Source organism: Aspergillus homomorphus, assembly GCF_003184865.1.
Source record: "Aspergillus homomorphus CBS 101889 unplaced genomic scaffold BO97scaffold_4, whole genome shotgun sequence".
Taxonomy (NCBI): Eukaryota; Fungi; Ascomycota; class Eurotiomycetes; order Eurotiales; family Aspergillaceae; genus Aspergillus; species Aspergillus homomorphus.
Window position 1 is genome coordinate 79,068 of NW_020291890.1, and position 25,717 is coordinate 104,784.

General features: G+C 53.7%; 11 protein-coding genes across 11 annotated transcripts; 8 read left to right on the forward strand and 3 right to left on the reverse strand.

Annotated features, from left to right (window-relative positions):
* Positions 1–253: 253 nt before the first annotated feature.
* Positions 254–893, forward strand: BO97DRAFT_420972 (uncharacterized protein; the record flags this gene model as incomplete). The annotated part of the gene is made up of 2 exons (XM_025696691.1): positions 254–488; positions 565–893. The coding sequence occupies 2 exons, from the start codon at positions 254–256 to the stop codon at positions 891–893; spliced, it is 564 nt and encodes a 187-aa protein (XP_025554876.1).
* A 687-nt stretch (positions 894–1,580) lies between these two features.
* Positions 1,581–2,771, forward strand: BO97DRAFT_361785 (putative small nuclear ribonucleoprotein (LSM7)). Its single transcript, XM_025692428.1, has 3 exons — positions 1,581–2,154; positions 2,212–2,283; positions 2,344–2,771. Exons 1-3 carry the CDS (start codon positions 1,935–1,937, stop codon positions 2,469–2,471), a joined length of 420 nt encoding a protein of 139 aa, XP_025554877.1. The 5' UTR covers positions 1,581–1,934; the 3' UTR covers positions 2,472–2,771.
* A 1-nt stretch (position 2,772) lies between these two features.
* On the forward strand, positions 2,773–4,619 carry BO97DRAFT_440382 (fasciclin domain-containing protein; the record flags this gene model as incomplete). Its single annotated transcript, XM_025698069.1, has 1 exon — positions 2,773–4,619. The coding sequence occupies exon 1, from the start codon at positions 3,042–3,044 to the stop codon at positions 4,617–4,619; it is 1,578 nt and encodes a 525-aa protein (XP_025554878.1). The 5' UTR covers positions 2,773–3,041.
* Positions 4,620–4,790: 171 nt separating this feature from the next.
* Positions 4,791–8,565, reverse strand: BO97DRAFT_383383 (putative TGF beta receptor associated protein 1; the record flags this gene model as incomplete). The annotated part of the gene is made up of 3 exons (XM_025693355.1): positions 8,364–8,565; positions 5,735–8,307; positions 4,791–5,678 (listed from the first exon to the last, which is right to left on the reverse strand). The coding sequence occupies exons 1-3, from the start codon at positions 8,515–8,517 to the stop codon at positions 4,791–4,793; spliced, it is 3,615 nt and encodes a 1,204-aa protein (XP_025554879.1). The 5' UTR covers positions 8,518–8,565.
* A 541-nt stretch (positions 8,566–9,106) lies between these two features.
* On the forward strand, positions 9,107–12,035 carry BO97DRAFT_440384 (CCAAT displacement transcription factor COY1). Its single transcript, XM_025698070.1, has 4 exons — positions 9,107–9,563; positions 9,635–9,802; positions 9,862–10,712; positions 10,769–12,035. The coding sequence occupies exons 1-4, from the start codon at positions 9,425–9,427 to the stop codon at positions 11,930–11,932; spliced, it is 2,322 nt and encodes a 773-aa protein (XP_025554880.1). The 5' UTR covers positions 9,107–9,424; the 3' UTR covers positions 11,933–12,035.
* A 2,462-nt stretch (positions 12,036–14,497) lies between these two features.
* Positions 14,498–15,579, forward strand: BO97DRAFT_475396 (uncharacterized protein). The gene is made up of 2 exons (XM_025700403.1): positions 14,498–14,988; positions 15,046–15,579. Exons 1-2 carry the CDS (start codon positions 14,734–14,736, stop codon positions 15,541–15,543), a joined length of 753 nt encoding a protein of 250 aa, XP_025554881.1. The 5' UTR covers positions 14,498–14,733; the 3' UTR covers positions 15,544–15,579.
* Positions 15,580–15,891: 312 nt separating this feature from the next.
* BO97DRAFT_403022 (rRNA 2'-O-methyltransferase fibrillarin family protein) lies at positions 15,892–17,697 on the forward strand. Its single transcript, XM_025694644.1, has 3 exons — positions 15,892–16,252; positions 16,462–16,610; positions 16,667–17,697. The coding sequence occupies exons 1-3, from the start codon at positions 16,171–16,173 to the stop codon at positions 17,375–17,377; spliced, it is 942 nt and encodes a 313-aa protein (XP_025554882.1). The 5' UTR covers positions 15,892–16,170; the 3' UTR covers positions 17,378–17,697.
* Positions 17,698–17,807: 110 nt separating this feature from the next.
* BO97DRAFT_173967 (SDR family oxidoreductase) lies at positions 17,808–19,127 on the forward strand. Its single transcript, XM_025690327.1, has one exon. The coding sequence runs from the start codon at positions 18,073–18,075 to the stop codon at positions 19,039–19,041; it is 969 nt and encodes a 322-aa protein (XP_025554883.1). The 5' UTR covers positions 17,808–18,072; the 3' UTR covers positions 19,042–19,127.
* Positions 19,128–19,256: 129 nt separating this feature from the next.
* Positions 19,257–21,231, forward strand: BO97DRAFT_361803 (mitochondrial processing peptidase). The gene is made up of 5 exons (XM_025692429.1): positions 19,257–19,492; positions 19,541–19,666; positions 19,730–19,807; positions 19,864–20,558; positions 20,618–21,231. Exons 1-5 carry the CDS (start codon positions 19,343–19,345, stop codon positions 21,006–21,008), a joined length of 1,440 nt encoding a protein of 479 aa, XP_025554884.1. The 5' UTR covers positions 19,257–19,342; the 3' UTR covers positions 21,009–21,231.
* Positions 21,232–21,547: 316 nt separating this feature from the next.
* Positions 21,548–22,427, reverse strand: BO97DRAFT_383398 (PLAC8 family protein). Its single transcript, XM_025693356.1, has 3 exons — positions 22,098–22,427; positions 21,928–22,025; positions 21,548–21,798 (listed from the first exon to the last, which is right to left on the reverse strand). Exons 1-3 carry the CDS (start codon positions 22,156–22,158, stop codon positions 21,565–21,567), a joined length of 393 nt encoding a protein of 130 aa, XP_025554885.1. The 5' UTR covers positions 22,159–22,427; the 3' UTR covers positions 21,548–21,564.
* Positions 22,428–23,583: 1,156 nt separating this feature from the next.
* On the reverse strand, positions 23,584–24,967 carry BO97DRAFT_337746 (MFS general substrate transporter; the record flags this gene model as incomplete). The annotated part of the gene is made up of 3 exons (XM_025691505.1): positions 23,584–24,497; positions 24,554–24,646; positions 24,706–24,967. The coding sequence occupies 3 exons, from the start codon at positions 24,965–24,967 to the stop codon at positions 23,584–23,586; spliced, it is 1,269 nt and encodes a 422-aa protein (XP_025554886.1).
* Between the last annotated feature and the right edge of the window lie 750 nt (positions 24,968–25,717).

The window sequence follows — 25,717 nt, forward strand, 5'->3', positions numbered from 1 at the left end:
TGGTCCGCAGTATGATCGCCTTCCCACTGGACCATTATAAGCTGGATGAATTGGCTGACCCCCATGTTGCTGCATTAGATTTGGGCGGCTTCCTCTCCCCGCGGAGCCGATCACACAGTCAGCCTCCAACACTGCGGAGAGAGCAGCAGTTGTGGATGAATATGTGGAGAAATTCACCTGCGGCTTTACTATGTAACCATCCGCATCGTCCCACGGTGCGCAGCCCAAGGGAAATCGTGCGCAGTGCGTCCTCATGACCGGGGCAACAGGCAGCTTGGGTGCACACCTTGTGAAGGAGCTGCTGGGCCGACCCGACGTCGAGACCGTGATCTGTCTCAACCGCCTCAGTCGCGGCAGCGGCCCCGAGCAACGACAGCACAAATCGATGGAGGAAAAGGGATTGAAGCTCGAGTTGTCAGACCAGTCCGCTAAGCTGCGCATCATCGAAACTGATACGTCGAAGCCCCGATTGGGCCTCACTGCGAGCAGTATGTGGAGCTGACGCATATGGTGACTCCATTGTCCACAATGCATGGCCCATGAGTGGAGCCCGACCACTCCGAGGCGTCGAAGCCCAGTTCGTCGCCATGCGCGACCTGATCGATCTCGCGCGCGACGCCGCCGACGTATCGCACACCATCATCACCTTCCAATTCATCTCTTCCATCGCGGTCGTCGGCCACTATCCGCTCTGGAGCCACAACCGGAATGTACCTGAAGACCGCGTCGGGATCGATTCGATCCTCTCCAATGGCTACGGAGACGCCAAGTATGTCTGCGAGCGCATGCTCGACGCGACCTTGCACAAGTATCCCGGGCATTTCCGCACCATGAGCGTCCGCCTCGGTCAGGTGGCGGGAGATACTCCGTACTGCCCACCCAGAGCGAACTGACAGCCGCGGATCAAGGGGAATAGAAGCATCAGTCGGGGAACTGCCAGTTGTGCAAGCATTAAAAGAAGCTAGCATTCAGGGTCCATAGGGTGCAGACTTGTGATGTTTTTCTCGGTCAGACTTTGATCATCATTATCATCAGCTCTTCGTTTTCCGGGATCCAGAATCTGTCATATGACATCAACCTCCCAAATCATTTCGCGGATTTTAGAGCCGACAGAAGCATCGCATCCCATATACCCGCAGTCTTTCCCACCGACCAAATACCCCGAAACCGACCTCAATCGGGGACTTGTGGGCTGGGATGGGCAAGATGATCCGAGAGAAATTCCCGGTGAATCTGGATTGAATCGAATGAAGAAAATCAAAGCCTTAAGTAAGGGGAAAGAAAAGGGTTCAACATGCCATTTGTTTTGAGTTGACTGGATGTAAATACTGGATATAAATACGACCTACTTGAGCCACTACCATTGATGGACAGACGCGAGTGCTGTTGTCCGCTGAACCAATTGTAGGCCTAGGAATGGTAGAGTGGCTTAACAGGTCTCTCTAAGGCGGTGAGGAGCGGGAAAGCCACGGGAAATGCAGCGCAAAGCCCACGCACCACCGCCGGGGCGCGTTATGAGTTATGAGTTACTTGGAAAATCCCTCATACTGATTATATCACTCCAGTTCGTTCCGTTGTTGCTCACTTGCTCAGCTTCCCCTCTTCCTAAGGTCTCCCCCCCATTCCGCCCCTTTCCTCAGCCCTCTCCTTATCGGGTCAAAAATTTTTCCCCTCTCCGGGTTACTTACGGGTGACTCCAAAGATTGACCGGCCGAACAGCCTGAGTGGTCTGTCTTTTCCACCTTTCAAATCCCAACGCCCCATTTTCTCTCTGGTGCTGCCCCTCTCTTCGTGGTGGTAGCTTTGAGTTCTTACTAGTCCACTACGGCACGTGCCTTATCTAATCCACGCCGCTGTAATCAGACACTAGCAATCAATCAATCAATCAATCGTTCCCATCAAACCCTCGAGTAACCAACACAGCCAAGCCAGCCATGTCCGAACGAGGCTCATTCCGAGGAGGTCGCGGCCGCGGCGGAGGCTACGGTGACCGCTCGGGCGGCCGTGGCGCAAGAAGTGGCGGTGCGAGTGGCGGTGCCAACCGGGAGCAGCAGCAACAGCAGCAGCAGGAGAAGCCCAAGAAGGAGAATATCCTGGACTTGAACAAGTACATGGACAAGGAAGTGCGGGTCAAGTTCAATGGTGGACGTGAAGGTTAGTTTACAAGTCAACAACTCAACATCCCTGCGCAACGGACTAACATCTCTCCAGTCACGGGCGTTCTGAAGGGCTACGACCAATTGATGAACCTGGTCTTGGATGACGTGAAGGAGGGCATGCGTGGTAGGTCACCCTTAGTCACAGGTCTACCCCGGTCTACGATATGCTAATGACGCCGGACAGATGACGAGGGCAACGAGACTACGCGCTCCCTGGGTTTGATCGTCGCCCGTGGTACGTTGATTGTGTTGATCTCGCCTGCCGATGGCAGCGAGGAGATCGCCAATCCGTTTGTGCAGCCGGAGGAGTAAGGGCTCCGTGGGGGCAGTGTATTTTTGTTACTTATAGGAGGGACGGCCATCACTAGATGAAGAGGATGTTGGAATGACCGACCTCGATGGCTCGGCTACAGCTGTTACCGAGTCAACCTCGGCTGGATGATGACTTCGTCTGGCTTTGAGAAGGAGTCATTGTCAATTTACGAACGCAGATGAGAAGATATACCATGTATGCTTTGAGTATTGCCTTTGTATCTTGAAAATGGCCCTGCATGCGCCGGCGATGCACAACAGCATATTGACAGATTAGAAAGAACATCAATGAAATTAATGACCTTCCATCAATCTAAACTCCAAAATGACCCGCGATGACATCAGGAGATAAAGATGATGACGACGACCAGCGGAGAAGACGGACCACGTCTCGTATCGACCGGCCGGTCTAGAAGCCGTGGCCCAACTCCTCATCCCAGCTGGTCGGAAGTATATTGACGGTTGGAGCGACTATAACATCGCCCACCCCTCCTCTCCTCACGTAGAGGGTATCCGGAGTATATCCTCAGGACCCAATTTACCTTGTAGGCCCCGCGACTGCACTTCACCATGAAGCATTTCCAAATCTGGGCGCTGGCAGCTCTCCCGCTGACATCCGCCTTCCTGATCCCTCCCAAGCAACAGACGATTCTCCATGAACCGAAGCAGCAAACCGAGCTGGAAGAGACGCACCGATCATTCGACGCTCTCCGGACCCTTGTATCAGCCTTGAACTCCCCCCCGCCCGTGGAGCAGATCACTACCTGGTTCGATGAGCTGGAGGACGGATGGGTGCCTGAGAAAGTCAGCCAGCTGCCTCCGCCGTTCCGCCGGCCGTCTCCGCCGCCGCATCCCCACCATCCGCCCTCCAACAAGAGTCTTTACGACCTAATCTCCGACAACCCGCACACCACCATCTTGGCGCAGATCGTGAAAGATGACGAGCATCTCGTGCACCTGCTGAACTGTACATCCGCGAAGCTCACCTTCTTCGCGCCCACCGACGAAGCCTTTGCCAAAATCCCGCACCACCGGCACCGACACCATCACCACGATGATGACGATGAGGATGACAATGAAGACGGAGGGGGAGACCACGAAAAGCCGCCGCCGGAACTCATCCGCGCGGTCATCAAATACCACCTCGTTTCATCGATCTACACCCCCGCCGAGCTCTTCCACGCTCACACGCTGCCCACCCTGCTGACCGAGCCGCTGCTCAGCCCTGAAGCGGACGCGGACTCCCGCGATGCGAACCCAAACGAGGACAACGGAGAAGGAGAGAAACTCCTCCCGCAACGCCTCCACATCCACGCAAGCTGGAAAGGCCTCACGCTAAACCTGTACAGCCGGATCATCGCGGCCGACAAACACGCCGCCAACGGGCTCCTGTACACCATCGACTCGATCCTGGTGCCGCCGCCGAGTGCATTGACAGTGCTGACGATCGTGCCGTCGAAGTTTAGTACCTTCGTGCTGGCGCTGCATCAGACGGGGTTGGCGGAGTGGTTTAACCATTCCCATTCCCACCCCCACTCCCCCAATATCAACCCCAAAGGAGAAGTAAGAGGGAGGGGAGGAACCTATCTCCCCCCCACAAACCGCGCCTTCGCATCCCTGGGCCTCAAAGCCAACGCCTTTCTGTTCTCACCCTGCGGCACGCCGTACCTCCGCGCGTTACTTAAATACCATCTCGTGCCGCACCGTACTCTATATTCGGATACGGTGTATACGCACCAGGGAAGAATCGAGAAGATCGGGCCTGGACTGCATCATTTTGATGTGCCCACGTTGCTGGAGGGCCATGACTTGGCGGTTGATGTCGCGAATTTGGGCCCCTGGGCCGGCGTTACGGCTGCTGGTGTCGAGGTTGCCGTGGCGGATTTGCCCGTGAGGGATGGCGTATTGCATGTTCTTTCGAGGGGGGTTTTGGTTCCTCGTTGTCATAGGGGGAAAGAGGGTAAGGGGGAGAAGGGTGGAGAGGGGGAGATGGAGGTTGAGGAGTTGAAGGGTCGATTGAGGGGTTTGGTTGATTTGGAGATGGATTTGGGTTTGGAGGGTGGGGTGGGGCTTGATGAGGAGGACACTGAGGGCCAGGGTGATGCTGGCGCGGTTTGGGGAAAATTGCATGATCTTTTGGAGCTATAATGTTGATGGCCATCTTCTATTGTTCTGGTTGATTGGACTCGCCACCTTGCCAAGTTGAATTGCTGCTTACTGCTCGCTGCCTGTCTATGCAACACGGGATTATCCAGATTGAAATATACAAGGGCGCTGTCCCCATTCATTCACATATATACAAGTACCATAATCTCGTCATTAGCCATCCGCTTCCACAATATCCCCAAACTCCTCGCTCTCATCCTGCACCGTCCCCCGAGCCACTCCCCCCTTCAGCCGGCGCAGTCCCTCGCCGTCCTCCACCCATCCGCCCGCCTTCTCAACCCCCTCGATGTACTCCGTCCCGACCCGCAGGTTCAGCCCTGCGCTCAACGCTTTCTCGATCCGCACCTCCCGGCCCTCGGCCACCAGCACCCGGAACACGTGCGCCAGGAACCCGCCGAGAATATCCACGCTCCACTCGTCCGGGATGATCCGCAGGACCTCGCCGACGTCGAACCACGCCGCGAATCGGCCCAGGAGGTCGCTGGTCCGCTCGATGCGTTCCGACGGATCCTGGATCTTCAGGAACTCGTCCAGCAGGAACCGGAAGAGTTCGCTTTGTTGACTGCGCTCCGCGAAGGCGGAGGAGCTGGTGGTGGCGCGCGGCCCGCCGAAGAGACAGTATCGGATGCCCGAGTCGTAGTCGCCCAGGCCGTGCGTGAGTAGATGGAGAGCTTCGCGGTGGCGGCCCTGGAGACCGTCGAGGATGATTGATTCCGAGACAAGCTCGTTCTGGAACGGTTCAATCCGGGAGAGAACCGCGGGGATGGAAAAGGTGAAGGTGCGCGCTGGCATCGAAGTGAACTGGCTACCACCGGTGCTGCTGCCGCCAAGAAGCTGGAGGAGCCGCAGCCGCGATTGCCACCATGGTTCCGACGGGGCATTCACGGTGATGAAGTTCATGTACGTCGGTTTGGGGGGAGTCAGCGCGCGGTAGGTCGAGTAAGATTCCGAGAGAGAGGCTCGGGCTGATGGCGAGCTTTCCAGCACAGAGAGGACGGAATCGAGGTAGTATGCTAGGAGATCGTCCGCATATTGCGTGAGCTGGCAACGGAACGATTAGTAAAAAGCTACTTTGAAACAAAGGCAGCGCTACTCACATGTCGGACAAAGACAAGGTGTTCCAGGTACGCTTGGACGGCATTAGGTGCCTGTTGCTTAAGAAGAGCGACGACATCGGCGGTTTCCAGCTTCACCCTGCTCGTGCCATCTGAGAATACTTGTATTCCGAGACTAGGATTGCGCTGGGCAAGCCATGCGCCATACTCCTCCACCAGCTGAACGTCTTTGATCTTGACCAGATACCGGCGCATTTGTGCCTCTGTGCCTGCAACAGTGACCTCGCCGCCTAGATCTTCCTCCCCCTCAATAATTCTGCGCCAAGTTTTGAGGACATTTCGAGACATCTTCTGGCTCTGGTAGAGTCGGCTCAAAACGAACAGTCGTCGATACTGTTCTAGAAGTGCCACCGCGCGTTCCAAGTTGCCCTTCCAGTTATCGACAAGTCTGTTGAGCTCGATACGCAACTGAGAGACCGAGCGTTGTTCGGCCGCAAGTTGTGCGTCCTGTTCCAGGAGTAAGTGCAGAAAAGCTGCATCGACGCTGTCGAAGACGTATGTCTCATCCGTGATACTTCCATAACCCCTCTTTTGCTGCCAGGAAAATAAGAACCTCTTGATCATATCCAGTACAGCGCTGTCCGAAGCCCCGCCCCCCTCAGCTATCTCTAGCTGCTGCACATAACTCTCTGTCACCTCCGACAAGCCCGCATGTATCCAAATTCCCTGTGGACTCTGCAGAACCTCTCGTCGCAAAAGAGGGATCAACAGTAGCGGGATACGAGGATCCAGGTTTCCAACAATGAGAGCTCGCTCCGTAGCATCAATCGTTGCCTCGTCTCTGTATTTCGAGTCCATAAGGATTAGGTCGCCGAACAGAAGCAAACTGGCTTTCTGTTTCAGATAATTCAAGCCTAGAAATTCGGATTCCGACTTTGGTTCAGCAGCTTGAACTAAATCAATGACATCCGTGATAGAATCCCGCTTGAGAACCCTGCGACCATCCGTATCCTGTACGTGGGCGCTCTGGAGGGCATCATCCAGCTGCGTTGTTAGTGGATTTTTCACCACCCGCCATATCTGATTACCATTCCACATGATCAGACTGCTTTGTGTCTGGCCCAATGCACGCGCAAATTTCTCTTCTTCAGCGTTGCGCTCGCTCTCCCAGCCACGCTCAGCCTCGCCAGCCCCTTCAGGACCGTCGAAGAGCTCTTTTTCTTTCTGCGATTGTTCAATAGACGCTTGCGTTCTCGGATCTGTAGCGGGTACATGCGGTGACAGCGACGGGGTTTTCAAGCGAACCATTCGTAAGAGATTGCCCATCTCGCTTATTTCCAGCTGACTCGGGCTGATTGTATGACTGAGACCGACATGGGTAGACTGCATATCCGGAGAAGACGGTATCTCCACCCATGTTTTGTGGTCGTCCGCTTCCCCAGGATCAACGTCCCAGAGCTGTACCTCCAGGAACTTGCGACGTTGGCCTTCCTTTTCTGCTTCTATCACTGCAAGCAAAAGCTCCTCATGGGTATTATCAGGTGAATGTATCATGTTGTTCTCGTCGCCTTTGTCGATGACGATGGATTCTGGATACTTATGGAAAGTGATTGTGCCCCGAACCACGTCGCCATCAATGTTGACAAACATGCCCACCCCCGGCTCAGATCCATCCGTGCCCCTAACAAGCAAGAATTCGGACGGTGTCGGCGATATGATATGGGGTTTCAGTTGCGTAGGCTTCGGGAGCGGGGGAAGTGGCTTTCGTTCTTCCGAGCTCGATTCCGACTCGTGTGGCTGGTTCTCGATACTCCGCCTAGGAGAAGCGCCTCCAGCGCGCTCTTTCGATAGCGAGCGTCTCGGTGTCCCTGACTCCGGAGACAGCTCCGAGGTGACAGAGCTTGATCGCTGGTGTCCGTGCGGTTGCAACAATCCAGACAATGTATTTGAGCTAGCGCTCCTCTCATACATATGACTCTCCGAGGTGGGCGAGTGAGTAAAAAAGGGCGAGGTAGGTGATTTCAAGGGCGTGCCTGTCGAGACGTCATGGACCTGGTTGGGTTCGAAATTCTCGTTCGAGAAAGAGATGGGAAACAATTGTATCTTCTGTTGATTTTCCACGTCGATGAGAGAGTATGAGTGTGCGTCCGCGGCACAAGCGATTATCCCCCTTCGCGCCGCAACCAGGCACCCAGGGAACTCGATGTTCCTTATGCGTCGAGCTTCCTCTCCGATCCTTACTAGCATAGTTCGATTTTGCGCCGCAATCAACACCACCTGCTCCTCCTGTTCGTCCTTGACCGTGTTGAGATCCACACCTCCAATCCAGGAGCAATTGCTGACCTTGGTGTTCCCGAACGCCGGACTAAGCTCCGGTAGCATGTAGAAGGTAACTGTTCCATTGCACAGAACACAGGCTTTGTTGACCGCCGGTAACAAAAGAATCTGTTGTATTCCGAGCGGTTTGGCAGTTACTGATGTGGTGTGGGAGAATGGGATCGGCAATCGTGAGGCTAAGATAAACGATGGTTCGCTCGATTTGTCCGAGGGGTCCGGCGGAAGGCAGACGAAATGGAGGATCTCGGCAGCAGATGTTCCAATGTACAGATTGTCATCTGCGAAACGTTCTTTAGCTATCAGTGCGCAATGGCACAGCTGCAGAGACACTTACTCCAATACTCAACAGTCGTGATGTGGACGTCGTCATCATTATCATCGGCATTCAAGGGTACCTGGTCGAACAACGATCGCAAAACATAGGGAGCCTTGGGAGGGCCGATCTTCCGCCGTTTGCGCGGGCTGATGCCCTCCTCTTCAGACACCATGATGAGACCCGCTCCGGTGTCGTAGAAGTAAGACTGGACCTGACAAGGCTCTGGAGCAGCTGAGGATAATGCCAGGAACTTGGGAAGCTTCGGGATCGCTGGCGGGCGTCGTTTACTAGGCGGTGGGCCCGAGCCGGGGTTGTTAGTTTAGTTTGCTGACTCAGAGTGGGCCCATCAATTGCTAGGAAGTATGAAAGTGTATAACAACAATGCCAACAACCACAGCAGCATTTGGGGATAATTCATTACAGAAGGGTTCTCGGGGCAGCTAAGAAAACTCACTGATACATCGCAGAGAGCCAGTGACTCGGTTGGCTTGACCAATGCATCAAGTCCAGAGCGCATACCAACTCAACCATTAACTCTCAATCGGAGCTGATTCTTGGACCTGTCACAGGGCATTGCCTGGGCACACCTAAGCTGCACATGTGACACGCTTCCAATTCTGACACGTCTTCATGTCATTATCATTGACTTGGCTGAAACGAACGTGTGCAATGGTTACTATAAATAAGTATAATAGATAGAATCGAGATCTCGCAATTGATCTGATCGACATCGGGCCTGGGAGACTCAGACGGCCAGGAACTAGCAATCGTTGCTGATTTTACCTTCTTTGACTGCGGCCTACTAGCGAGAGACTCTATCTGCTCTATTCTACCTTCTCTCCAAGTTCAATTATCCATACTTGTTGACTAGGCCAACTGATTATCAGCCGTTGTTGTTATCCGGAAGATCATCGGGCCGAGCGGAGTGTGCAGCCCTCCGCATCGCATTACGTTAACTGGCTTCAATCAATTGTCACTCACTCATCCAGAAAAAGCAGTATCTCCGAGTGTAGTGTTGGATGGGGGTGTTGCGCTATACATTGGAACACTGAGGCGGTTCAACTAATCTTCACGCGAAAATGGATGCGTTCGCCATTACGGAAGCCATCGTCCCTGAGACTAATAGTGCTCAGGATGGCCACGATTCCGAAAAGGCCACCACCGGCAAGCTACCCGAGGGCGCAAACAAGTTCCAGCGGGCCATCGCAGCTTGGAGAGGTATGTCGTCCGTGTCTCTCGCATATCCGTACTTGAAAAGACCAAGCACTAATTATTCTGGTCTCTACTAGGTATCGATCTATCGAACACCGTCGCAAAGCTAGATAGCACCGCCTCGGACATCGTTGCGCAGCAACGCGACGCACTCGTGCAGCGGAAGGATCTCGCCCAGAAGACCAAGGACTTTCGGAAGCTAGATGATGCATCGAAACTAGCAGAATACAAGGGACTGCTAAAGGGTACACTGCGCTGCCACCGTCTACTTCCCACCTTGTTGCGGCTAACCGGTACATTATAGCTTACCAAAGCTTTATCGATCTCTTAACGAATCAGGGTAAAGCCTCCTCGTCCGCCTTCCTACAATTATACTCGTCTCTATCCGAAGCACCGGATCCATACCCCCTTCTCGAAGCATCAATCGATTCCCTGGTTCATTCCGAAGAAACCGTCCCTAGATTGACCTCCGAGCGGGACCAACTACAAGGCTCCGTCGATCGTCTTACAACACAGGTTGACGACACGGAAAAGCGACTGGAGGAAGAACGATCTGCCAGGAAGAAACTGGAGGAAAACCAAGAATCGAAGATCAAAGAGGTCGAGGAGTCCTGGTCAGCTGTGTTGTCGGAGAAGACTAATAACTGGACCGCCAAGGAGAAGAGCTTGGAGGAAAAGGTGGAGCACCAGGAGCGCTTGGTCAAGGAACTCAAAGCGAGCTATGAGGTGTCACAACGCCTAGGACAAGACGGCGACGATACTGATGGCGCCCAACATGGAGCTAGTGCCGCCGAGCTGGAGCTTGTTTCGGCGGAATTGGAGAAGACAAGTTTACGCCTAGCAGAAGTAGAGGCACGGAATGAACAACTCAGGCTCGAGCTGGCTCAAGCCGTCTCTCATTCCCAGGCAGGACAGGCAGCATCGGTGGAGGATGACCCTGCATATCTCCGCCTTCAGTCCGAGAATTCTTCTCTCTTACGCAAACTTGATGCTGCTCGGTTTGATAGAGAATCCGAAAGACATTCCTGGGAGTCGAAGTACTCCCAGGCCGAGAGACAGATCAAGAATGTCACTGCCGAGAAGGAAGAACTGCGCTCGAAATTGGAGAAGGTGGCCGACTACGAAGATATCCGTCGGGAATTAGAGATGATCAAGGTAAGCATCTTCAATTGTTGAATCCATGGAGATCGTTGGCACTGACAATGGGCAAGTCTATCGAGTTCTCGCCTGGGGATGACGACGAAGCTGGCGATCTTGCCGACGCCACGAGCCCTATCAACGGTGCTGCATCCAAGACAAAGGAGGGCTCCAAGAACAGCCTTGAGCAACTCCTGCTCGCTCGAAACAAGAAGCTTACTGATGAGCTCACCATCTTGCGCGTCTCGCACCGTGATCTCCAGGGTCAGCTCGAAGCCTTACGCGACGAATTGTCGACTACCAAAGAGGAGCTCGAAAAGTCGCAAAAACTGTCCACAACGCTTGAGAATGACCTTCTCCGTGTACAAGAAGAGGCGGCAAACACATTCCCGTCGTCAGCCATGTCTGTTGCCGGGACATACACCTCCAAATACCCCCACTCATCCAGAAGAGGGGGCGCGGTATCACCTACATCTTCTATCATTTCTGGCTTTGATCAGTCAGCTGCAGCGGCCAATACCATGGACTCTATCCGGGCAGGCGAGGCTGTCGGTGGAGGCTCTGGTCTCTTGCCCATGATCCAAGCCCAGCGTGATCGCTTCAAGAAGAAGAACGCCGAGCTGGAGGAGGAGCTGTCCAAACTGTACGGCACGGTGAAGTCTCTCAGACAGGAAGTTGCCTCTCTGCAGAAGGACAACCTTAGTCTCTACGAGAAGACCCGATACGTGTCGACATACAACCGCGGCCCGGGTGGATCATCATCCGCATCTGCCTACGCGAACAAACCCAACACTTCCTCCGTCCACGCTTCTGCGGACACCCCGTCAGGGCTCTCTCTCGATCGCTATCAATCCGCCTACGAAGCCCAGATCTCACCGTTCGCAGCCTTCCGTGGCCGCGAGTCTGCGCGCGCATACAAGCGCATGTCCCTGCCCGAGCGCATCGTGTTCTCTCTGACGCGTATCATCCTCGCGAACCGCACGAGCCGAAACCTCTTCGCTGGTTATTGCGTCGCACTCCATGTCCTGATATTTGTCATGCTGTACATGATGAGTTCCATGGAGATCGAGAAGCACAGTGCCGCGAGTCTCGGTGCAGCCGCCGCGGCAGCAATGGCCGGCGGAGGAGGTGGTGCTGGCGGCGGCGGGGCCGGTGCCGGAGGGAGGAGCTACGCAGGACAGCAGCTTCATGGGGATGACTGGCGACAGGAGGGCTTCAACCAAGCCGGTGTAAACTGACCGACACGTGGGTCGCCGTGCTGTATCCTATTTAGGCGTTCATGGGCTCGAGTGACGGTCACGATTGGATTTCTTTTGTTTAATGTGAATACGCAAAGCCTACATACAATACAGATATTATTATCAATCCACGCTCGGGCTTACTTTGGGTAAGTGCCGGGCACTCCGGAAGTCCACCGGTCACCGTAGACTAATATAGCTGCTGCTTTTAGTGGTGTACTTCTATTTATATTATGGAATCATTACTGAATCAAGTGGTTGAGGCCTTTCCGCAACAGTGTTATCTGCTGCATGATGTATGGGTCTGGAAGCAGTGCGCGCCACTCTTATCGTGCAGTGTGACTGGACCTACCTGCAGATGAATAAGGGCATGTGATGTTGCGAGCATGGAGGTTGAAATGCTTAAGGGAGCGCGATATAGGTGTCCAATGAACACATACTAACACTGCTAGCAGACCATGATCAAGCCAGACTTCAGTAATAGAGTCCAAGCCTTTCAATATGCGAAGTTGTGCCTCTGCATAAAACATCAAGGAATGGGATTCATCTACCTAATTTCACTGAAGGTGTGACAAGGCACACACCGCCCGGATAGATGCATGAACAATGAGTGCAAGAGGGAATTGGAAGTCAGTGCAACCAGACAGGAGAATAGATAGGACGTGTAACCTGAGCTGTCAGGGGCGAGAAGGGACCACCCGCAAGTCATGGGGGGAAGTGAAAAATTCTGCCCCCCTCGACTGTTTTGTTTCCCTCTGCACCGCAGGATGCGCATCCACTAGATGCCTACTACGACAAGTGGTCCTTGAAACCCACTCACCCCTCACGATGCCACATAGTTACGGCCCTGATACTCTCCTGCTGATGATCAATGCTCAAGCGATGAGACATTATAGCACTCCCTGATCACAGGATCATGCAGCTTGTTGGAGTTGGAATCCACCCTAGGCCCGAATGACTGCAAGTGACTATGCTCTTCATAATCAGAAAGAAGCGGGGAAGGCTCTTGGGGATCGTCATAACTCAATAACCCGATTCAAGGAAGATAAGAAGGTGGGATAGTGCGATCAGACCTATATTCAGTCTCGTGCTAGCGGTCGATGGATTGAATGCCCGACGACAGGGCTCCGAGATAGATTGAGGAACCCTCTTGGGTTGCCACTCGGAAGTGGAGTAGTCTGGTGATGATTGAGTCCTGGTAGGGGAATGATGATCTTTGTTAGGTGAAGTATTGGTCTTTTGGTCTTCCAAGTGACGCTGCGAAAGCTATCGGTGGTCTCAACGAATGTCAGGATTTCGCGAAGCTTGCCAGACGAAGGAGGTTCTATCCAATGATTGTGCATTCGCAATTGCTGCTCCCCTTGGGAAGAGTATGATGCTTTTTTCTCCAATGTAAATGCCCCTGAAGAGACCTAGAGGGTGTACCACGACAGCAAATGATCGGTGATAAGGATTTAAGCGTTCCCTGCTCTATCCTGCAGATGGCGCCCGTGATGTTTCTATTTTTAATCGGAACCTCTTTATTTCCTTTTGACCAAATATAGTGCAGGACCACGGAAATCTATAGCAGTGGACACGGCATTGATCGATGCTACCACACTCTCGTCCATTAAACGTGCCTATGACGCTGCAATCAGAAGCCTATGTCCTTCTCCGCGGAGTAATGTGTGCCTGATACACGAGTGATATCATGAGGCAGCTCCGCGATATCCCATATCCAGTGAAGTTGCAACGAGAGAGAGAGAGAACTTAGGGCTAAGCTATCAACCTCGGTAACTGAGTGATATAATAATCGCGTGCTATAGATAAGGTAGGGCCAGCGCTCAGGACTCCATTTCTGCAGCTTGGGTAGCATTGGAACATCCAAAAATAAGCCCAGGAACTGGATCAAGAATAGAACCAGAAGGTAATTACAGTGCCATTGCGGTCTTCACCGACGATTTCAAGGTTGACCGGGGTGAAGGGAGACTTGCTAGGGTGGATTGTTGGTAAATGCCGGGAGTCTGCAGGCTAACCGCATCGGTAAGATTCTAGTAGAAGCGCTCTCCTTAAGCGCCGACCCCTCCTTCGGTGAGATATTAGTCTCCAAAGCTACATATGCCACCCTCCTATTCTTAGCTGTTGATAGATTAAAGCGGAATATTCTGAGAGGCTGGCGCCAATCACCGTCGTCCAGCCAAACAAGCCTGCAGATTCCCGATCCGCAGGGATTCCAATCACGGTTGCCGAAAACCACCTGGCATTCTGCAGCGCAAACGCTGGGGTGAAACGGCTGCGTTTCGTGTGGTTCTTCGTCAAGGGCACTAGAACTCTTGACTTTGCGGAGGCCTGAAGGATGCCCCCCCGGCGCCATCCATGGGCCAATGATCGAATGCGATAACAGCTCTTCCCCATCGGCGGCTTGAGAATCCCTGTGAGTCGAAGCTGTTTATAGAATACAACATTGTGGGCTTGAAAGGCCCGGTTGGATGCTTCGACTTTCTGCACATGCTATCTAGCGCCATGTCCGAGCATACATGGTTTTCTGCAGTATATATCCCGTCATGGCCATGAAGCCTTGTCGCCTGTCCTTTTTTTGTTCAAGTCGTTGTTTTCATTATACCCACTCCGCTCAGTTCTGTTTTGTAGACTTGCGAGTCCGTCTGGGACGTTGCTCGTGAAGCTTTCTTTCATTAATCCATCGATCAAGTCGACGGTGTTCTGGTCGAACCAGTATCAGTGTCACCAGTGTTCGTCCTGTTTGCTTTCTTTCGATACCCCTCCACAACAGAGCATAGAAAGTGCCTGGTATACCTTCCAAGATGCGGCCCAGCTTTTGCGTCCTCGCATGCTTTGTAGCAAGTGCTCTTGCAGCTCCCACATGGCTGGATGATATATACGACTACTCCCAAGAAATGGCTTCATTTCTCGGCGAGGTGAGCAAGGAGATTGAGAAAGTCTCTCTTCGCGCCTCGACTTGTGACACATCAAAGATCGCGCTACCAGCATACGCCTCGAGCTTCCCATCTCCATCTGGCTTGACGCCAGTTTATGTTGCCGTCGGACGAGGCACTCAGGTCAGTGACTAATGAGCATGCCAAGTGGGCCGACAGCCCAAGCTGATAGTCCGCTAGAACTATACCTGCGCAACATCCTCTTCAAACTCAACGCCAGTAGCCATTGGTGCCGTGGCACGCCTTTACAACGCAACTTGTATTGCAGCCAACTACCCGACCCTGCTCGAGCAGCTGCCAGACCTAGCGTACAATATTCCCTTGCCTGGTGCTGAGGAGGACACCCTCCCTCCGGCGAACCTCGAACTTCTGGGCCATCATTACTTCCAAGGAACCTCGACTCCGATTTTCAACCTCGATACCACCTCCGAACACCAGAACGGCATTGCGATCACTAAGAAACAGGGTGCAATCGATGCTCCTTCCTATGCCGTCAAAGGCGGCACCGGGGCTGTCCAATGGCTCTATCTCACCACGATTGACGGCACCGTCGGCGATTACAAGAGTGTCTATCGAGTGACAACCGTCTCCGGAGCTGCTCCAGAGACATGCAAGAACATGCAGTCGACCTTTACTGTTCAATATGCTGCGCTGTACTATTTCTACGGCGAATCGTGAGGGCCTATAAGGGGTGTGGTTTCATGCCATTTGCGTTGTAAATAGTCAGACATTATTGAACAGATGATCGACAGTAACGAATACCATTTGATGAGCACACAAACTTTCCGAAACGTAGCTGTGATGGGCGGAAGTGTTTCTGTAAGCGCCGGGACAAGGCACTGAAGAAGGGACGGGATAGCGAAGACACCCTCCGATTGGCAGGGCTGTCAAGATCAGGTGATCTCGCTATTTGCTGGAGTCACGTGCGCTCAGTGCCCACAGCAGCATGTAGCGCTAGTCCCGAAACGCCATAGCGCTTCCTGATTTTCGAAAGATTCCCAAGGCTCCGTCTGAAAATTCTCGACCGCAACAACGACGAGCAGCACGGCCGCGACCGAACACTGAACGCCAGTGCGGAGACGATTTTTGGACAAAAGTTTTTTTTTCCATCTCAAGATCGCTCGAGACTTCGCCAATTTTCGATTTTCAATCCCTCCCGAACGGACCCCATCATCCCTCAATCTCTCCCGGAAGTTTTTCCATCCGCACGCGGTTCTCGAAAAGCATCAGCCAAATTTTTTCCGGCTGACAGCATCTGATATTTTCATACCCGTCAACACTTTTCGACACACATAACTTTACACAATGGGTTTCGGTGCCCCTAGAGGTGGACGCGGTGGAGGTCGTGGTGCCCCCCGTGGTGGTGGTGGTGCTCGTGGTGGCAGAGGTTTGTTCACACGACAACTCCGTCTCGGACCGAACAGGCTTTTTCTTGTGCCAGTACGATTGCGACAGATGAGGAATCGAGAACTGCGATTTCAGATCTCGTCTTGTCCGGGCAATGCATATGCTTTGCCCATCGGAAGCGGACAACATTTGGCCTGCGGTGCTGCTGGGAGATCATGAGGCTAATTCGTTCTGTTCGCGATTCTCTAGGCGGTCTTGGTAGCGGTGGTCGTGGACGTGGTGGCCCCCGTGGTGGTGCTCGTGGCGGCCGTGGTGCTCCCCGTGGCCGCGGTGGTCCCCGTGGTGGTGCTCGCGGCGGTGCTCGCGGTGGCGCCAGGGGTGGTGCTAAGGTCATCATCGTAGGTGTTGCCTCCCCCGCGACTAACGGATCTGTTGACTGACATCCTCTGCTAAGGAACCCCACCGTCACGCCGGTGTCTTCGTTGCCCGTGGTGGTAAGGAAGATTTGCTCGTCACCAAGAACCTTACTCCCGGAGAGGCTGTCTACGGTGAAAAGCGCATTGCTGTCGAGTCTCCCGCCGAGGAGGATGGTGCTGTGACCAAGACCGAGTACCGTGTCTGGAACCCTTTCCGTTCCAAGATGGCTGCCGGTATCCTGGGTGGTCTCGATGAGATCTACATGCGCCCTGGCTCCAAGGTCTTGTATCTCGGTTCCGCCAGCGGTACCTCCGTCTCCCACGTTGCCGATATCGTCGGCCCTACTGGTAACGTCTACGCCGTCGAGTTCTCGCACCGTTCCGGCCGTGACTTGATCGGCATGGCTACCCACCGCACCAACGTTATCCCCATCGTTGAGGACGCCCGCCACCCTCTCCGCTACCGTATGCTCGTCCCCATGGTCGACGTCATCTTCGCCGACGTTGCCCAGCCCGACCAGGCCCGTATCGTCGGCCTGAACGCCCACATGTTCCTCAAGAACGAGGGTGGTGTCATTGTCTCCGTCAAGGCCAACTGTATCGACAGTACCGCCAAGCCCGAGGTTGTGTTCGCCCGTGAAGTCCAGAAGATGAGAGAGGAGAGAATCAAGCCCAAGGAGCAGCTGACCTTGGAGCCCTTCGAACGTGACCACTGTATAGTGTCTGGTATCTACAAGCGCTCTGCATGAATTTAAAGAACAAAAGAATCTGGTGGTCTGCTTTCTCATGTTTTAATTATTTATGCTCTTTACCGGCGTCGAGTGTTCCGTGATATGCTGAAATGCTTCAACTTTTTTTTTTCTCTACCTTGGTCGCTCTACGATTTCGTGTCCTTGTTTAGGTTTCTTAAATGTACTTCTTGAGTCAGAAAAATTCGAGGGTTACGTTTTCCGGTCGATTCAAACTATGTACGTTCTAGGTTTTTGGGAGCCATTGAGGCTGATTTCTCAGTGAGACAATTGCTTCGGCTGAGTGTAGATAGTCAAGTCCGAATGGAATGCATGCGGAGCATAGAGCATGATATCACAGCATTATGTGCCAGTCGACTTAGTATATCTCGGACTTTCGCCGGTCGTCGCGGGTCAGTCTAACTCGGTAATCGGGCTACGTGCCGAAGTGTGTCTGTTACCAGCCACCAGATCGGACTTGCTGCGTTCACGTAGATGAATGGGCTCTGGTCTAATACTGTCATAGTGATTAACGGAAGACCAATATGGCTGTTCCGAGGCTGGGAGCCGTGGATGGTGGTAGTAGCGATCGAACCCCGCACCGTGTTGGTATATAGACTTCACTTCTAAGCAGTCTAATAACCACCCCATTTATTACTACCAGTACTACGACCTTACACCTGCAGCACGCTGCAAGACAGAGATCCAGCTACAACATGTCAATCATCATCACCGGCGCAAGTGGCTACGTAGGCCAGGAGTTGGCCGCCGCACTACTATCGACCTACCCGGAGATTACAGTGACGCTGACCGACGTGGTGACGCCCACGGTGCCTGAATCAGCCGCGCAGCATGCCTCGCGAGCCCGCTGCCTCGAAGCGGATCTCACCTCGCCAGCAGTCGTGGACGAGACCTTCACCGCGGCACAACCATTCGACACGGTCTACCTCCTCCACGGCATCATGTCCAGCGGGTCGGAGGCCAACTTCGAGCTGGGGATGAAGGTCAACCTGGACGCGACATGCAACATCCTCGACCGCCTCCGCACGGTCACGCCGGGCGTGAGGGTCGTGTTCACCTCGAGCCTGGCCGTCTACGGGCCCGCGCCCGCCGGCTTCGTTATCGACGAGACCAACTTCCCAGCCATCCCGGCGTCCTCGTACGGCTCGCAGAAGTTGATCATTGAGACCCTGCTGAATGACTACTCGCGCCGCGGGTTCCTGGACGGCCGCGCCGTCCGTCTGCCGACCGTCACCGTGCGCGCCGGCAAGCCCACCCAGGCCGCTAGCAGCTTCGCCAGCGATATCATCCGCGAGCCGTTCCACGGCCGCAAGGCCGTGCTGCCAGTGCCTAAGGAGACGGAGATGTGGATATGCTCGCCTGCTACGGTTGTTCGGAATCTGTTGCATGCGCGCGAGGTGCCGAAGGAGGCGTTTGGCAATGGGTCGCGTGCGGTTAATTTGCCAGGCTTATTGGTTAGTATTCAGGAGATGTTGGATGCTTTGGAGGTGGTGGGCGGTACTGAGCGCCGCGCATTGGTCGAGGAGAAGTATGATGCTGATATTGACCGGATCGTGCAAACGTGGACGCCCAACTTCAATACCGCCAGGGCGCGGCAATTGGGGTTTGTAGAGGATGTGTCGATGATGGAGAATATTCGGCAGTATGCTAGTCGGTTTGCATGAGGGCGCATGGTGTGGAAGAGACGATAGATTGTGGCTGTAGTGGTTGTTGTTCGATTTGTATGTCTCGTTGTATGGCTGTATGTAGATGAATACAATGAAATCCGGTGCTAAGGAAACAGTCGGGATCGAAAGCGGTGGTTTGGAAAAGCGGGTCATGTGATTGGCTGGCGGATGGGCGAACAATTTGACTCCCGAACTTCAACCTCGCCATCTCCAGGCGCTGACCGTCCGTCTTGTTACACCCTTCCTTCATTCTCCTCCCTTCCTCTCCCTCCAATTCACCTCCACCATCTATTACACAATGGCCTCTCGGCGCCTAGCATTCAACCTCAACCAGGCTCTGCGGAGTCGGGCTGCCCTGAAGGCTGTCCAGCCCGTCAAGCGTGGCTTTGCTTCTCCCGTTACCCTGCCTTCCACCACCCAGACCACCACCCTCTCCAACGGTTTCACGGTACGCCGCTGTCGTCAATCGCCTCTGACATTCACTGACTGCTTCTAGATCGCTACTGAGCACTCCCCATGGGCTCAGACCTCCACTGTTGGCGTCTGGATCGATGCCGGTAGCCGGGCAGAGACTGACAAGACCAACGGAACTGCGCACTTCCTTGAGCACCTTGCTTTCAAGGTATGCTTCTCCAACTCACGCTGACTGACCATGCGGCGGCTAATACTTTGATCCTTATGACAGGGCACCAACAAGCGCACCCAGCACCAATTGGAGCTCGAGATCGAGAACATGGGCGCTCACCTGAACGCCTACACCTCGGTACGGACCGGAAGGAAAATATGGAATTGAAGATTGCGACTAACGACCCATTGCAGCGCGAGAACACCGTCTACTACGCCAAGTCCTTCAACAACGATGTCCCCAAGGCCGTCGACATCCTCGCCGACATCCTCCAGAACTCCAAGTTGGAGGCCGGTGCCATTGAGCGCGAGCGCGACGTCATCCTCCGTGAGCAGGAGGAGGTCGACAAGCAGCTCGAGGAGGTCGTGTTCGACCACCTCCACGCTACTGCCTTCCAGCACCAGCCCCTCGGCCGCACCATCCTCGGCCCCAAGGAGAACATCCAGACCATCTCCCGTGACAACCTGGTCGACTACATCAAGACCAACTACACCGCCGACCGCATGGTCTTGGTTGGTGCCGGTGGTATCCCCCACGAGCAGCTCGTGAGACTCGCCGAGGAGCACTTCGGCAGCCTCCCCAACAAGCCCCCTACGTCCGCTGCCCTGGCCCTCACCGCCGAGCAGAAGCGTACCCCCGAGTTCATCGGCTCCGAGGTCAGAATCCGTGATGACACCCTCCCCACTGCCCACATCGCCCTTGCCGTCGAGGGTGTTAGCTGGAAGGATGACGACTACTTCACTGCCCTGGTTGCCCAGGCCATTGTTGGTAACTGGGACCGTGCCATGGGCAACTCCCCCTACCTTGGCAGCAAGCTCAGCTCCCTGGTTGAGCACCACAGCCTTGCCAACAGCTTCATGAGCTTCTCCACCAGCTACAGCGACACTGGGTGAGTTTTGTATTCTGTGTTCTATGATGTTTCCTAGCTAATGAATGTGTCTCTGCCAGTCTGTGGGGTATCTACCTCGTCTCCGAGAACCTGACCAACCTCGATGACCTGTGCCACTACGCTCTCCGTGAGTGGTCTCGCCTGTCCTTCAGCGTCACCCCCGCCGAGGTTGAGCGTGCCAAGGCCCAGCTCAAGGCTTCCATCCTCCTCTCCCTCGACGGCACCACCGCCGTCGCCGAAGACATCGGTCGCCAGATCATCACAACCGGCCGCCGCCTCAGCCCCGAGGACGTCGAGCGCACGATCGGCCAGATCACCGAGAAGCATGTGATGGACTTCGCCCAGCGCAAGCTGTGGGATCAGGACATCGCCATGAGCGCCGTCGGCAGCATCGAGGGTATCCTTGACTACCAGCGTCTCCGCTCGGACATGAGCCGCAACGCTGCTTAAGCGGCCGGGCCGGGTTGAAGAAGTGAGTGTGTGTGTGGAGTGAGGTTGCCAGGGGTTGTGTCTATCGTCATTGCAAGAGAAGAATTATGGCAAGTGATTTCTAGTTTTGGTGATTTTTCTTAATAGATAGAAGCGGTGGTCGTGCCGATAGGAAGCGTGTCTTGTACAGTACACAACTGTCGCTATATCAAAATGTATTTGTTCGTTCAAAGTGAGCATCAGCAGTGGTAACTGGGATATAAGGGCTAAGCCTGAAGAATCAGTGCTCCTGGTAAGTTCCTTCCGAAGATCATGCCCGTATCCATATCCAATTCAGTTTCCATTCCAGATCAAGCTCAACCTCACTCCAGCACAAGTACATACAAGAAGAAATATATAAAACAAAAAACGCAACGCTTCAGAAGAAAACAGATCATACTCAAGCACACCCACGGAGCTCTCAATACATACAAGAAAGAAAGAAAGAAACAACGTCCCCGCCCCCTCCTCCCCTAATTCAAACCAATCGACCACCGACAATTTGAACCTCCCCCCCATCCCCTCAAGAATCAACCAATCACTTATACTCCATCCCCTGCGGCGCCCTATACCCACCATTCTCGAGCAACGCAGCCCTGGCCTCAGCCTCCTTCTCATGCTGCATCAGCGTACAGCAAGGGCAGCAGAACGACCGGAAGCAGTCGCCGCAGCCGCCGCCCTTCAGCTGGAACATGTCGCGCAACTTGCCGCGCTTCATCATTAGCGGGATGAAGTGTAGGCCGCAGTAGCCTACTAGGAAGTAGAGGCAGCACTGTTTTTCTGGGGGTTAGTGTCTGTGTCTGTTTCTGTTGCTTTTTGATGGTGGGGTTGATGGGCTGGTGCGTTTGGATTGAGGGTCGTTACTTGGGCTAGGTGTGGGAAGGGCTGTGGGATAACGTACATCACCGTTCATCGACCCATGGGCCTTGAGAGCAGGGTCCTTGAGGCGCGAGGCGGTCCGGCCGTGGAGGCAGCAGGGACACCAGAAGGCGAGACAGCCTGATTTATTTGATGTTAATTGGGGTGCGGTGATTTGGAGGGGAGGTTGGAGTGGTCTGGGACGAAACGCACAGGTGTTGCACGGCGAGCAGCAGTCAAAGAAGCCGTTGGACCATTCTTGTTCTCCGCTCATCTTGGTGGTGGTGATTGTGGGTTTGTTGGTTTGGTATGGTGTGGTGTGGTGTTGTAGTGTTGTAGTAGGCTTGGTTGATTGCAGGACTGTAGGAGTGGATGGTGAACGAGTGGATGGTGAACGAGTGGATGAGAGTACAGTGGTACTGAACGAAAGACTAGACTGAGAGACTGAGGATTGATGACTTTCAGGAACAAGAGTAAAAATTCTGAGAAAACACAGCGAGTGACACTACTTAAATAAGACGTTGGATGGAGCTTGGGGCCGAGTACGAGGGTGCTTGCTACATTCACTCACTCTAAGGAGGCTTATTTTTTTTTATTACTCTTACTGGTTGCTCGTGTTAGTAACTTATCGTGAAACTAAAGACACATGCAAAATAAAGACAGAAGAGAAAATCAGCCCCAGCTCCACCAGGATACATCGCAGCTTCTAAGCCTTGCGTGGCACAGTCCCAGATAAACAGTGGGTGATTTTTTGGCCCTGGCATGTTTAAGGTTGGGGGCCAACACCATTTTACTTGTCAGGGGTCGAGAGTCGATTGATATTTGACACTAGCTTGCAATTGACTTTGCACACACAAGAAAGAAAATAAAATACTGTCTCGAGGGTTAACACCGACACGAGCAGCTCGTCTATAACGCTCAAAACTACAACGGGAACGATCCTTCGCGTATCATTGCGGTGGTGGAAATCGCTCACTTCGGCCCCGATCAGCGCCCCGGCAAATCACATTCGCAAAAGACGATCCCCTGTTTGAGGCTTCGCTTGGAAAGATAAACGGCTGCACTACCGAATCTCGAACGCATTGCATTGGATCGGATTCAGGTGCCTGCTGGGCATTCATTTCCCTGCCTGTGCTTCATCCCCACTTCCAAGTCCTCTCCTTTGTTGCCGGCGTCGGAACCCTGGTCGAATATAACAGCTTAAGCTTTTCGCTAGGATTTGTCCGCTCCCGAACTGCTCCGGCTATAGCCACAATGGGTATAAAATTGATGGGGAGGGTTTTCTGTCGGGTGGTAGGAACGGTGTTTCAGCTCGCCTATTTCTCTTTTCAACGGGAGTGCTTGACGCGGCTAGTTCAAGTGCTTGTCGTCTTATAAGCCTGTGGGCTACATTAGATATCAATTTTTGCGAACGTGATAATTGAATTCGAGACTCCTCGACTATTCCGCTAATATGTGAAGTTTAGATCCTTGGCGGATCAGGGGAGGTCCTACTTGGATACCCACCACTGAAGGTGGCATGCTAGAATCGACCCGAACGAAAGCAATGGCCAAAGACGGACAATCTGGCTTTTCCACAGCCTTGTCGATGTGGACGCCTTCCCTGCCCTAGCGAGGAGGCGCAACCGAGTACCAAGAACGACGGCGGCTCTAGGGTGGCTGGTCGCATAAGCACTATTTTAAGTGGCCTGCGTCCCCGTCAGAACCTGGCTCTCCATGACCAGCCCCGACATACCCCTCGAGCGACGACGAATGCACCTGCGGCCGCAAGGAACAACACCCCTGCGAAGACAATGAGGCCTCGGTTGTAGGCTGCTCCGTGACTCCGCTGCTCGAACACGCCCGCCAGGCCAATTCCCAGAAGCATTCCGATGCTGGCAATGCTATATGCCATGCCACTTCTGCTCCCATACTCCGCTGCCGTGCAGGTCTGCGAGATGCACACGGGCGACAGGCTCAGCGCCGCACCGGACCAGAATCCGAAGAACACAGCATAGCAGACGAGTGCACCTAAGCTGTCTCCGGCTTCATACCAGAGGGCGAGGGTCATGATGGCGCAGATGAGGGTCGTTAGGATCATTATGTTGAATCGCCCGAGTCGGTCAGCTGCGAGAGCTGGTAAAATCCGGCCTGGGATCATGCCTAGGTTCAGGAAGACGAGCAGCAGGTATGCGATGATGTTACTCAGACCCACGTGCACCGCGTAAGAGGAGATGTATGTGCTCGGGATAAAGACCGCACACTCGGTCAGAAAGATCGCAGCGGTCGTGGCAGCGAAGTTGGCGTCTTTCAATGGCTTGAGGGCTAGCCCTTTATAAGCGTCTGTTCGAACTGGGAGCCGGGTCGTGATTAAGGAGCAGGCAAAGACGAGCAGGACAGCACTGATGAGAGCGATAATCCGAATGGACCAACCGAATCCGACCTTGGGCGCTGTGAAGTAGATGATGATGGGGAAGATCACGCCTCCGAGCCCGCCTGCTGTGCAGGCAACGCCGGTAGCGAAGGCCCGGCGGCGATCGAACCAGTGCCATATTGTTGCAAGAGCTGAGGTGGAGAGAGCACTGGCTGATAGCCCGCCCAGCACACTGAGTGAGAGGAAGACTTGGTAGTACTCTAGCACTGGTTAGCCTTGGCTGCTGCTATTTCGATCGGGGGTCGTACAACCTTACCATTACTGAAACTGAAGCAGATCAACGATACAACCATGCCGAGGGATCCCATGACGACAAGATAAGTTGGTCCCCAAGCATCGAAAATCATTCCTAACTCAGACGGTCAACCGTGTCTAGAAAAAGAACGAGGGCAGATCAGTGGTACACACCCATTGGCGCCCCGGCAAAGTAAACAAAAAAACCATAGGCGCTATATATCCAGCCGTAACTCGACTCCGGATAGTTCTTGAGTTGATGCGTGCTGGTCCATAGATAGAGGACCCCGGCTGTATTCATAATCCCCCATGCTGGAACCAAGGCACACCACGCCCCGAATACAACAAGCCATGCTCTGGAGCCGCCTTCGGCATAACATGCGTTCTGCGGTTGCTGTATACCGACAGACGAGTACTCAACGTGCTCGACGTTCATTTACGGCGACGGAGAGCTTCAGCGTCCCTATATTGCTCAAGCCTGTCGCGATTGACATGAAAGGAAGAACCGCTGGGATTGAAGGTTCTATAGAGGCTGTGACATGTTTATAGGCAGATCTATAGCCACAAGGCGGTGATTCTGTGCGTTGGCGATATAGAATTCATGCAGTCTGATGCAAGGGCTATATGCATTGCCTATGTACCATGACGACTGCGACAGAGCAGATGCGTTTGTCCTTCTTTCTGTAGCATGGCTTATTTTACATGATGGCCAAATCATCTTTAGCAGATCTGTACAGAGAATGAGATCTGATCATCTGGCGGGCCGAGTTCATGGCATCGAAGCCTGCATATGTGGGTCTGCTAGAATGCCTGTGTTTTCTATGACCTGTCTCGTGGCTGTAGCATGACTAGTAGTCTCTTGGTATACCATTGTATATCCAGCGATGTGTGGCCATGCCTGAGATTAACAGGGCTTGAGCTGCTAAATTATGCCGGACCCTGTGATTGTAGTATCGTATGGTGGTCCAGGCCATACCATGAAGGCTTCCTTAAGTTGATATGTATTAAGCCGAGACCTTGACAATGCAAATATGATTGAAGGTGTATGATTTTGGGTCATTTACTTGTCGAAACTAAACGCGAGCCACGTGAAGACTCACTGATCGAAGACGACTGGTTTGGGATTAGCTTGTGCACTTCCAGGCCGATTACATAATTCTCTGCGGCAAACGGCGAGCTTGCTGAT

What these genes read in the sequence shown, in the direction of transcription:
- BO97DRAFT_361785 (XM_025692428.1), top strand. Translation starts at nt 1,935, where the DNA reads ATGTCCGAACGAGGCTCATTCCGAGGAGGTCGCGGCCGCGGCGGAGGC. An exon ending in GTTCAATGGTGGACGTGAAG is followed by an intron (nt 2,155 to 2,211) that starts GTTAGTTTACAA and finishes ACATCTCTCCAG; the next exon opens with TCACGGGCGTTCTGAAGGGC. An exon ending in CGTGAAGGAGGGCATGCGTG is followed by an intron (nt 2,284 to 2,343) that starts GTAGGTCACCCT and finishes GACGCCGGACAG; the next exon opens with ATGACGAGGGCAACGAGACT.
- BO97DRAFT_440384 (XM_025698070.1), top strand. Translation starts at nt 9,425, where the DNA reads ATGGATGCGTTCGCCATTACGGAAGCCATCGTCCCTGAGACTAATAGT. An exon ending in ATACAAGGGACTGCTAAAGG is followed by an intron (nt 9,803 to 9,861) that starts GTACACTGCGCT and finishes GGTACATTATAG; the next exon opens with CTTACCAAAGCTTTATCGAT. An exon ending in GGGAATTAGAGATGATCAAG is followed by an intron (nt 10,713 to 10,768) that starts GTAAGCATCTTC and finishes ACAATGGGCAAG; the next exon opens with TCTATCGAGTTCTCGCCTGG.
- BO97DRAFT_475396 (XM_025700403.1), top strand. Translation starts at nt 14,734, where the DNA reads ATGCGGCCCAGCTTTTGCGTCCTCGCATGCTTTGTAGCAAGTGCTCTT. An exon ending in CCGTCGGACGAGGCACTCAG is followed by an intron (nt 14,989 to 15,045) that starts GTCAGTGACTAA and finishes ATAGTCCGCTAG; the next exon opens with AACTATACCTGCGCAACATC.
- BO97DRAFT_403022 (XM_025694644.1), top strand. Translation starts at nt 16,171, where the DNA reads ATGGGTTTCGGTGCCCCTAGAGGTGGACGCGGTGGAGGTCGTGGTGCC. An exon ending in TGGTGCTCGTGGTGGCAGAG is followed by an intron (nt 16,253 to 16,461) that starts GTTTGTTCACAC and finishes GCGATTCTCTAG; the next exon opens with GCGGTCTTGGTAGCGGTGGT. An exon ending in GTGGTGCTAAGGTCATCATC is followed by an intron (nt 16,611 to 16,666) that starts GTAGGTGTTGCC and finishes TCCTCTGCTAAG; the next exon opens with GAACCCCACCGTCACGCCGG.
- BO97DRAFT_173967 (XM_025690327.1), top strand. Translation starts at nt 18,073, where the DNA reads ATGTCAATCATCATCACCGGCGCAAGTGGCTACGTAGGCCAGGAGTTG.
- BO97DRAFT_361803 (XM_025692429.1), top strand. Translation starts at nt 19,343, where the DNA reads ATGGCCTCTCGGCGCCTAGCATTCAACCTCAACCAGGCTCTGCGGAGT. An exon ending in CCCTCTCCAACGGTTTCACG is followed by an intron (nt 19,493 to 19,540) that starts GTACGCCGCTGT and finishes GACTGCTTCTAG; the next exon opens with ATCGCTACTGAGCACTCCCC. An exon ending in ACCTGAACGCCTACACCTCG is followed by an intron (nt 19,808 to 19,863) that starts GTACGGACCGGA and finishes GACCCATTGCAG; the next exon opens with CGCGAGAACACCGTCTACTA.
- BO97DRAFT_383398 (XM_025693356.1), bottom strand. Translation starts at nt 22,158, where the DNA reads ATGAGCGGAGAACAAGAATGGTCCAACGGCTTCTTTGACTGCTGCTCG. An exon ending in CTGCTCGCCGTGCAACACCT is followed by an intron (nt 22,026 to 22,097) that starts GTGCGTTTCGTC and finishes CAAATAAATCAG; the next exon opens with GCTGTCTCGCCTTCTGGTGT. An exon ending in ATGGGTCGATGAACGGTGAT is followed by an intron (nt 21,799 to 21,927) that starts GTACGTTATCCC and finishes CCAGAAAAACAG; the next exon opens with TGCTGCCTCTACTTCCTAGT.